General features: G+C 43.8%; 1 protein-coding gene across 2 annotated transcripts in view; it reads right to left on the bottom strand.

The window, feature by feature from the left end:
- Positions 1-10,383: 10,383 nt before the first annotated feature.
- The window catches only part of HDHD3 (haloacid dehalogenase like hydrolase domain containing 3), a 2,291-nt gene continuing 1,658 nt past the window's right edge, over positions 10,384-11,016 (bottom strand). For both annotated transcript variants that reach the window (XM_081315474.1, XM_081315475.1), the window contains exon 2: positions 10,384-11,016. This exon is cut by the window's right edge and continues 191 nt beyond it. In XM_081315474.1, coding sequence (XP_081171600.1) covers positions 10,476-11,016 — 541 coding nt within the window. In that variant the 3' untranslated portion in view covers positions 10,384-10,475.

The raw sequence follows: 11,016 nt of genomic DNA, 5'->3' as shown, positions 1-11,016 counted from the left end.
GCACCGGTAAAGTGATGTACTTCACCTTTTGAATCTGGAGCTCTGAATCTGTTTGCCTTTGGGGATCGAAACAAGCCATAGTGAGTGTTTCTTGCAGCATCCATTTTGGATGTGCTTGCTGATATATTCTCTTCTCTGAGTACAGGTAGTCCTCGATTTACAGCCATTCGTTTGGTGGCCATTTGAAGTTACGACAGTGCTGAAAAAGTGACTTACAATCAGGCCTCTTGTTTTGCAGCATTGGGAAGGTCAGACTTTGGGCACTTGGCCACTGGCATATATTTATGACAGTGGCAGTGTCCAGAGGTCATGTGACTGTCAAATCATTTAGAGAGGAATAGGAATGGAATGGAATGGAATGGAATAGAATAGAATAGAATAGAATAGAATAGAATAGAATAGAATAGAATAGAATAGAATAGAATAGAATAGAATAGAATAGAATAGAATAGAATAGAATAGAATAGAATAGAATAGAATACAGGGAGTGCAGAATTATTAGGCAAGTTGTATTTTTGAGGATTAATTTTATTATTGAACAACAACCATGTTCTCAATGAACCCAAAAAACTCATTAATATCAAAGCTGAATATTTTTGGAAGTAGTTTTTAGTTTGTTTTTAGTTATAGCTATTTTAGGGGGATATCTGTGTGTGCAGGTGACTATTACTGTGCATAATTATTAGGCAACTTAACAAAAAACAAATATATACCCATTTCAATTATTTATTTTTACCAGTGAAACCAATATAACATCTCAACATTCACAAATATACATTTCTGACATTCAAAAACATAACAAAAACAAATCAGTGACCAATATAGCCACCTTTCTTTGCAAGGACACTCAAAAGCCTGCCATCCATGGATTCTGTCAGTGTTTTGATCTGTTCACCATCAACATTGCGTGCAGCAGCAACCACAGCCTCCCAGACACTGTTCAGAGAGGTGTACTGTTTTCCCTCCTTGTAAATCTCACATTTGATGATGGACCACAGGTTCTCAATGGGGTTCAGATCAGGTGAACAAGGAGGCCATGTCATTAGATTTCCTTCTTTTATACCCTTTCTTGCCAGCCACGCTGTGGAGTACTTGGACGCGTGTGATGGAGCATTGTCCTGCATGAAAATCATGTTTTTCTTGAAGGATGCAGACTTCTTCCTGTACCACTGCTTGAAGAAGGTGTCTTCCAGAAACTGGCAGTAGGACTGGGAGTTGAGCTTGACTCCATCCTCAACCCGAAAAGGCCCCACAAGCTCATCTTTGATGATACCAGCCCAAACCAGTACTCCACCTCCACCTTGCTGGCGTCTGAGTCGGACTGGAGCTCTCTGCCCTTTACCAATCCAGCCACGGGCCCATCCATCTGGCCCATCAAGACTCACTCTCATTTCATCAGTCCATAAAACCTTAGAAAAATCAGTCTTGAGATATTTCTTGGCCCAGTCTTGACGTTTCAGCTTATGTGTCTTGTTCAGTGGTGGTCGTCTTTCAGCCTTTCTTACCTTGGCCATGTCTCTGAGTATTGCACACCTTGTGCTTTTGGGCACTCCAGTGATGTTGCAGCTCTGAAATATGGCCAAACTGGTGGCAAGTGGCATCTTGGCAGCTGCACGCTTGACTTTTCTCAGTTCATGGGCAGTTATTTTGCGCCTTGGTTTCTCCACACGCTTCTTGCGACCCTGTTGACTATTTTGAATGAAACGCTTGATTGTTCGATGATCACGCTTCAGAAGCTTTGCAATTTTAAGAGTGCTGCATCCCTCTGCAAGATATCTCACTATTTTTGACTTTTCTGAGCCTGTCAAGTCCTTCTTTTGACCCATTTTGCCAAAGGAAAGGAAGTTGCCTAATAATTATGCACACCTGATACAGGGTGTTGATGTCATTAGACCACACCCCTTCCCATTACAGAGATGCACATCACCTAATATGCTTAATTGGTAGTAGGCTTTCGAGCCTATACAGCTTGGAGTAAGACAACATGCATAAAGAGGATGATGTGGTCAAAATACTCATTTGCCTAATAATTCTGCACTCCCTGTAGAAGGGTCCTTGGTAGAGAGCACAGCAGAGCTGGAAGGGACCTTGGAGGTCTTCTAATCCAGCCTCCTATACCATTTCAGACAAGTGACTGTCTAAGAAGAGAGACTAGAGTCTAGACTCCAGTCTCTCTTCTTAAAAACCTCCAGTGATGGAGCACCCACAATTTCTGGAGGCAGCTTCTGTTCCACTGGTTAATTGTCCTGTCAGGAAGTTTCTCCTTGATTCCAGGTTGCTTCTCTCTCTGGTCAGTTTCCATCCGTTGTTTCTCGTCCTGTTTTCTGACCCCCTCCTCTTCTTTGTGGCAGCCCCTCAGATGCTGGAAGACTGTTATCATGTCACCTCTGTTTCTTCTTCTCTTTAGACTAGCCAAACCCAAGTCCCGCAGTCGTTCTTTATATGTTTTAGTCTCCAGGCCTTGGATCATCTTGGTTGCTCTTCTCTGAATTTTTTCCAAGGTCTCAATATCTTTTTGGGGTTATGGTGACCAAAATTTGTAACCTTCCCAACTGTCTCCTGACAAAGTCAGTGAGGGAAGCCAGATTCACTTCGACTGCATGATTCATGTATCAACTGGAGTCATTCACTTAACAGTCTTGGCAAAATGTTTGTAATATTAGGTGTGCCTCACTCACCACCTTGCTTATTCTGGTCCCAATTGTGGTCGTAAATCAAGGACTACTGGTAGATGCAGCAGAAGAACACAGTGTAGTGGCTGAGAAGGTTTTTTCCCAACCTCACAGCCAGCAGTCGTAAAGAGGGGGACCCGAGCTGAAAGAGGAATCGTCATCCCCTGCCTTACCTCATTATTGATCCTGGACTCTCCCGCACGCTAAATGGCTCTCCATTCATCTGACACTGTCTCGCTCTACCTTTTTGAGAAGCGTGAACAATTTGCAACTTTCTTGTAATTGCAACACTTAATCAGGTAAGGAACCAAAAGAGAAATTCTTTTTCATGTAAAAAAATTGAGAAACTTTGACAGCTTTCATATTGAGAAAGCCCAGCTGTGGCATAAAGATGTTAGTTATTCGAGAAGCAAAGAATGGTTTTCTTCAGAACTGTCATTCATATGCAAATGTATGCAGTTGTGATTGAATAGTCAATTAAAGCTCATATAATTAATAAAAGGTTTGTTTTAATAGGTGGAAGCCCAATGGAAATTAATTAATGCAGCATACTCCACATTCATTATTTCTAAGCCCCCACTGCATATAGTATGAAGTATGGCTTTGCTTATGGAAGCTTTTGCACTTCCTGGAAGGGATATTAGCCTTTGTCTCAACATACAAGTGCTTTTTTAAAAAAGTGTGTGTGTAAAATGATTAGGCTATCCCAGATTTTGCACTTTAGAATTTGCACTAGTTGTGAATCACCCCACTGGACATGGTGTTTGATCCGCAGCATTTCCAGGACTCGTAGAATAGTTCAAGCCCTACTTGATGTTAGTTGTGGTTTTCCTGGGGATGGAATGGGGGTGTCGGCATCAGAGGTTACAAAAGTTGCGCAATGTGTGAACAACCTTTTTTCTCCCCCACTGCAAAACTTAGTCATATGCCCAAAGGGTATTTAAATACATGTTGATATTATTCGTTGCTATTGGCGTTTTCAGTTACTAAGCATTCCAGGGGTGCTTTTGGTTTGCAGCTTCAAGCATTTATATTTTAAATAATTTCTTACTTCATCCTTACTTCATGCTTAAAAGGACACAGAATTAATTGCTTGGGAAAATAGTGTATGCTTGGGGTGTCCAACTTGACTACTTTCAGATCTGTGGACTTCAACTCCCTAACCTTGGCAAACAAATTTTATGAATTTTCATTGCTGAAATATGTTTCACTTTTTAAAAAAGCAAACATTTTATCCATGAAATTTAACCACCAATCTAGTCCCAGCATCCTTTAGCATTTCGGTTGAAAAACATTTTGGTCTCGGGGCCACACCCACCCCTTATCCCAGCAACACGAGTTTTCCGAATTGTTGTTGCTGGAAAGAAAAAATGGTTGTTTTTTTTTAAAAAGCAAACAAGTTGAAAAATATTTTGGCCACTAGCATCCCTCATCTTGGGAAAAGAAATTTTACGAATTGTCGCTACAACTAAATATGTTTGAACATATTATTCATGAAATTTAAACAAGAATCTTGGTCTACGTTTTAGCATTTTGGCTGAAAAAAAATTTGGCCTCACTGCTACACGCACCCATTATTTGAGCAAAATGAATTTTGCAAATTTTCATCGCTGGAGACAAAATACGTTTGACTTTTTAATAAGAGCAACCAAAACCATTTTCCCCATGAAATTTAACCACGAATTTGGTCCCGGAATCCCTTTTAACATTTCAGTTGAAAATTATTTTGTACTTGCTGCTAGACGCACCCCCTATTCTACCACTACGAATTTTGTGAATCTTCATCACTGGAGACAAAATATGTTTTAGTTTTTAAAAAAGCAAGCAACATCATTTTCCCCATATGTTTGACTTTTTATAATAGCAACTAAAACCATTTTTTCCATGAACATTAACCAAGATTCAGGTCCTGGCATCCCCTTTAGCAACTTAGTTGGAAAAAAATTTGGCCTCACAGCTGCACGTACCACTTATTCTACCAATACAAATTTTACGAGTTTTAGTAATTATTATTATTATTATTATTATTATTATTATTATTATTATTATTATTATTATTATTATTATTATTCTGCAAGAGGCATTGGAAAATATGGTGGGAGGTTGCAATTTGCCACCGCTCTAAATATTGCAGTTTTGGTGGGAAATAGCAGGGGTGGACGTCTTCCCACACCCCACGAGGAGCAGAGGTTGGCAGTCTACCGGGAAAGGGCCCTTCCTGGCTTGCTTGCCAGGTCGTGCAGCAGAATCTTTGGGTGATGCTCGTGGTCCCCACTTTCCAGGCATTTAGGGTCAAGATAAGAAAATGCATACTCGTTTGCCAAGCTTGATTTCTGAATGATTGTCTTGGGTAATTTTAAGACTGATTTTAATTGCATTAATGTTGTTTATAGATTATGTGATAGTATTTTTTGAGGCACTTTGATGGTAGAAGTTTCCATCTGTTGCTTCTTGCCCTGCCCTCAGGTGTTTGGAGAATAGGCTGGTGGCAGCCCCGCAAATATTGGAACATTACTATCATGTCACCCCTAATCCTTCTTTTCATTCCTTTACTTTCATTAGCAGGGAAAATGCATATTTTTCCACAGCATAATCAGCAGCAGTGGCACATACAGAACACTGGCGGCTCTTCCTCTCTTCCACCAGCAAAACACACGCCCTTTTGCAGCACACAACACACAAACTGCAGCTGGGCTGTGAACAGCAAGGAAAGCAGTAGTCTCCTGCCGTTGCTGATGGTGATGCTAACCTAGCAATCCATAGTGAGCTTTCTGGGAGGGTGAAAACTGAATTTCCCCCTCTCCTGCCAACAGTGTTTAAAGTGCAAAAATCGATATGCAGCGATGCAGATGAGGAAATGTATATACTTGTATTTCTAGGTGTGCCTCTGAGATGGCCCTCCAACACACACACATGGTGCCTTCAAGAGAGGTTTGTTAGGACCTTTTCTTAACACCATTTTATTAAAAGTCACTAGTTTTCAGGAATATGGAGTGCTCTCCCACCAGTTCCCACCTTGAAATTCTTAAGCAGCTTAATCATCCCAGGGGCTCTGGGTCCAAGGATTATTTCTCGGAGACTAATGTAGCTCTCCTCCTACAATGTTTACTTAGCTCTCTGAGATCCAAAGAGTTGCCCGTTTGTTTCCTAGATCAGGGCTTTTCAACCAGTGGTACGGGTACCACCTGTGGTACATTGGCACCTGGCAGGTGGTATGTGACCATCCTAGAAAAGTGGTAGCAGGGGAGGGGAATGAGCTGAACCGGTGGCAGCACCACACAAGCCTGAGCGAGAGACGGCTGGAGCTGCAGGGCTGTCAGGGCTCAGCGAAAGCGCCAGGATCAGTGCCGCTTTCCAGCTGATCGGTGCTTCTTCGGGGCTGTCAGGGCTCAGCGGAAGCGCCAGGATCAGCGCCAGGCTCCAGCTGGAGCTCGGCACTGATCCCGGTGCTTCTGCTGAGCCGAGAAGAAGCACCGATCAGCTGGAATGTTGCAGCATCTCCAAAGTCTTGTGATTGCCGGTTGAGCTCCGGATGGCACCGGATCTTCGCTCCTTCCGGCGCGGGTTAAAGACCCATCTATTCGAACAAGCTGGCCTGGCCTGATGGGGGAATGTTAGGGTTTTAATGTTTTTTATATTTTGATTGTTTTAATCGGGCAATAATTTAATCCTTTTTTAACTTTTGTATTTCTATTTATATGCCCTGTTCACCGCCCTGAGTCCTTCGGGAGAAGGGCGGTATAAAAATTTAATAAAACTAAAACTAAAACTTGTGATTTACATTCAGATGCTTGGCAACTGATTCATATTTATGATGGTCACAGTGTCCCAGGCTCATGTGAAGTGACCCTAACCTGCTGCAACCACCCAGCATATGGGGGGGGGGGAATAAACACCAAACATTACCCCACCCCACCCCCACTGCCAATCTTCAACAGAAATGCTCACAACAATGAAAACCTCGGATAGGAGGAAGAGCGCCGCCGGGTGGGCAGGTAGGTGTCTTGCTCAGCTGTGGCTTGGGGGGCACTTTTTTCAGTGCCATTGTAACTTCGAACAGTCACTAAGCAAACTTTTTTTTTGCCATCAAGTTTTTGACACCTTGCTAGGCGACTGGTGGTACTCGGATGTCGCTATATCCTAAAAGTGGTACAATGGGTGAAAAGGTTGAAAAGTCCTGGAAGTTTTGTTCACAGCAGTTTGTCCATTCTTCACCTTGAGGGCACTCTTTGGTCCTAGAATCTGAGTCAAGCTGTCTGGATGCTGTCCCAGTTAAAGAGACAGGAAACGAGTTGAAAGTTGAAACTCTGATATACAAAAGAAATAACCATATTTTCCCAATGTAGCCAAATGGGAAGCTATGGTCCAGGAATTATTTCCTGGCTGATTCTTGGCTAACATAAAGGATGGTACAGAATGATGACATATGTGCAAAGAATTCACTGATCTCTGGGCTTAAATCTTGTCAGAATAAGGGCACTCTAGGACTCACGTCATTAGCCTAAGGATGTTCCATCCCTCTCTCTCTTTTAAAAATGCCTTCATTCCACAAATGCAGTAGAGATCCTGAATATAGAGAGAATAATATGCAGCATCTAGATGTGGCTTTCTTGATGCTGATGTGACCACTTCTGCTGTCAACGCTGCTAACATCAAATGTTATTGCTCGACAAGAGATGAAGAAGTAGCTGTTTCATATGTTAAACTTGTGTATTGCTTTAAGACTAGTGTATTGCTTTAATTTAAGGTTAGGAGGGGGGATGAGTAGGAATGCACCTTCAAGGCCATTTCTCTCACTAAGTAATAAAGGACTTTTAAGGTAAACAATGCCTCAGAGTCACTTGAAAAGCCCATGTCGGAAACTTGACATCAAGCTGGAATCCCCACTACTTTTTAAACTAGGGAGTCGCTGTCTCCAAGCTTCGGAGGCAGTCTGGCAAAGAGTTGGGGAAGATCCCATAATGGAGGGAGTAAAATTGCCTGAAGCCATCCCAGTGGGGGAAGGGCCAGCAAAGAAGCCGGCAGGGAAAGAGTTTCAGCAATCCTCCCAGCTGGGAGCTAGACCCAAACAACCAGGAGAATTTGTCTGGTCTTCAGAGTGGATTAAGCCCAGCAGAGACTCCAGGAGCCTCAGAGCAGCCAGGCCAGCTGAGATTGAATACTCAGATCAGTGGAAAATCCTGTCTGCAGATCAGACTGCTTGCCAGACCCAGAGTCCCCTGCCAAGCCCTCCAGACCCATAGAGACAGAGGACCCCAGCCTGGGGCCTCTGCAGCAATGGGAGTTTGGGGAGCCCTTTGTAATTCAGGCAGACGCCAGCAATGTGGCAGTCAGAGCAGTGTTATTGCAAAAGAATAAAAGTGGGGTCCTGCAAACTTGTGCTTACACCTCTAAGAAATTTACTGAAAGCGAGAGGAGATGGACAGTCTGGGAGAAGGAGGCCATCGCTATTAGGTGGGGGCTATTAAACTGGCAAGGGACACGGTGGCTCAGTGGGTTAGGACGCTGAGCTTGTTGATCAGGTCGGCAGTTTGGCGGGTCAAATCCCGAGTGCCGCGTAACAGTGAGCGCCTGTTACTCATCCCAGCTTCTGCCAACCTAGCAGTTCGAAAGCACGTAGAAAAATAGGGACCACTATGGTGGGAAGGTGTGCCTTTGGCGTCTAATCATGCCAGCCACATGACCACAGAGACATCTTCGGACAAGCGCTGGCCCTTCAGCTTTGAAACGGAGATGAGCACCGGCCCCTAGAGTCGGAAACGACTAGCATGCATGTGCAGGGGAACCTTTACCTTTATTAAACTGGCGGCACTACTTAGAAGGGAGCAACATGCCTTTTGAAGTATGGACAGATCACAAAAATTTAGAGGCACTAAAAACTCCCCACAAATTGTCCCCAAAACAAGTACGATGGGCATAGTACTTCAACCGTTTTAACTTTAAAGTACATACCAGGAAATAAAAACTTCCTAGTTGATGTGCTCTCCAAATTCCCACAGTACAAAAGCGAACATGAAGAAGTTCACGAGGCAATTATCCCCGGTCCACAAACTGCAGCCCAACTCACACTTTGCAGGACCCCTAATCCTGATGACCCAGGAGTAAAGAAAATAAAGCAAGAACTCCTCACTGATCAATGGTTTAAAGACAATCAGACATCCCTAACATGCAGGGATGGTCTGGCTTACAAGGGGGTAAATTGTACTTGCCTGAAGCTCTTCATCTTAATGTCCTCAAACACAGCCATGATGTCAAACAGGCTGGACATTTCGGATATCTAAAAACTACATTTCACTCGCCGGCAATTTTGGTGGCCGGGACTAAAACGAGACGTAGAAAACTATCTCTTTATTTCCAAGTTGGATCTCCCCGATGAGCTTCTATCCATTGCTTCTCCTTCGGGTACTATGGAGAATAAATCCACTCCCTCTTCCCTGTGACAGCTTTTTAAGTATTGGAGGATGGCTATCATCTCTCTCCTAAGCCTTCTCTAAGCATAGTTCGCTTAGCTGCTTACCACACAATTTAGCCTCCAGACCCCTGGTCATCTTTGTAAAGTGTCACCTTACCTCCCTGACTCTGCCTGGAATTTTCCCACTGGCCAATTTACCAGCAGTACAGATGTCATTCACATTACTGAGAAAACAGTTGGCTCCTTCTTGGCCCTTTCCATCAACAGGAGAACGTTGATTTTCAGCCCCAAGATGGCCTGGAGGGCAGACCCAGATGACCCTGCTCGTTTTGATCATTGGCCCAACATCCTGGCTGAGGAATCCTTCTGTGCAGGGATCCTGGAGTCAACATAAGATCTGAACATACAGACTAGGTGTTTCCTAGACTCATTGCAGCGTTAAGGGGGCTGGCCCTGTAGCCCTCTTGGTTACAATCTGTCCTCCTGGATCTTGTCCTGCTACGATCATGAAATTCTCACTCAATGATCAGCACCTGACCATGAAGCTGCTGAAGTGCCCTGCAGAATTTGGAATACTGGTTGACCTGGATGAAGGTGAGCTTCATTTGTGTTTTATCAGCTCGAGTCCTATGCTATTCTCCATGTGCACCAGGAAACCTTTGCTGCCCCCATCAACCCAGTCCTGGACGTGGCTGATCAAAACATTTCTCTGGTGTGAGACCAACACTGGGAAGGACATATGTTTTAATGATCTGGCATTAGAATTCAACTTTGTATCTGCAACCCAGAATGTGACTCAGAGTAGGACTGCTTACCAAAACAGGTGGCCTCCCTTCCTGTATCACTGGGTTGCTTGGAAAAGAGTTGGGATAGAAAGATTCCATGTAAAGTCTATGGAGATTCTCAGCCATCCAGGTCACTGTTGTCCTAACCCCTAACCCTAACCCTAACCCCTAACCCTAACCCTAGAATTCCTTTTTCCTTTTCCTTTCAAGGGAAAATGGAACATCAAGGAATCTTTCACGATTTAATCACAACTGCATATTTAGTCTGTAAATTTGCCTGGAATAAACAAACTGTTCTGTAACACTCCAAAGTAATATTTTCCCCCACTCTATTATGCCTGTTACATTTTCTTTTCTTATTGGAAGAAATTGAGTGGCAGCATGTGTGTGCATGTTAGAATCCACTTGGTTCCCCAAAGAAATTTTTCCATCAGCCTGTAACACCAACTCTGTTGTTTTAAACACAAGAAACCTGGGACAGGGATACTGCAGACGCTTACGCTTACAAGCAGGGATATAAGTTTTATTTGATTTATTTTGGGTCACTGTAAGATTTGTTAAAATTTCCTCTCCTAGAAACAGCTGCTGAAATCCAGCCACTTACTTTTAGCCTTTCTCTATCCGAGCCTGCAGATCTAAAAGTGAAGACAGAAGATGGTTTTGTGGTACCTCCATGTCGCTCTCAATCGGCTCCCCAGCCATTTTAAACAGGAAGCTGTGCAGTCCAGTCTTCCTCGCAGCCAAATAGTCATTCACATAATGGTCCCCTATGTGAGCAGCCAGCTGGGGCTCCACCTTGGCACTGTGGAGGGCTTGCAGAAAAATCCTCCGGTCTGGCTTGGCAAACCCCACTTCTTCCGAGGTTAAGACAAACTGAAAATATTGTCGGAGGTTGCACCGGCTCAGAATCTCTCGTACCCTCCGGTCAGAGTTGGAGATCACTGCCATGGGGATACCCAGTTGCTGGCACCACTGGAGTATCTCAATGGCACCTGGGATTACTTCCCAGTTCTTTGGGTTGCTATAATCCTGGTAGAGTTTTTCAGCAATGGGCCAGAGAACACCACTGTCACGAATTCCAGCAAGCTGGAAGGTCTCGAAGACAACCTCAAGCCACCACTGCTTGGAGCTGAGGCCCTGGCCCCGG

Source organism: Vipera berus (assembly GCF_964194415.1).
Source record: "Vipera berus genome assembly, chromosome: 2".
Classification (NCBI taxonomy): Eukaryota; Metazoa; Chordata; class Lepidosauria; order Squamata; family Viperidae; genus Vipera; species Vipera berus.
This window is presented reverse-complemented; position numbering and strand designations above follow the sequence as displayed.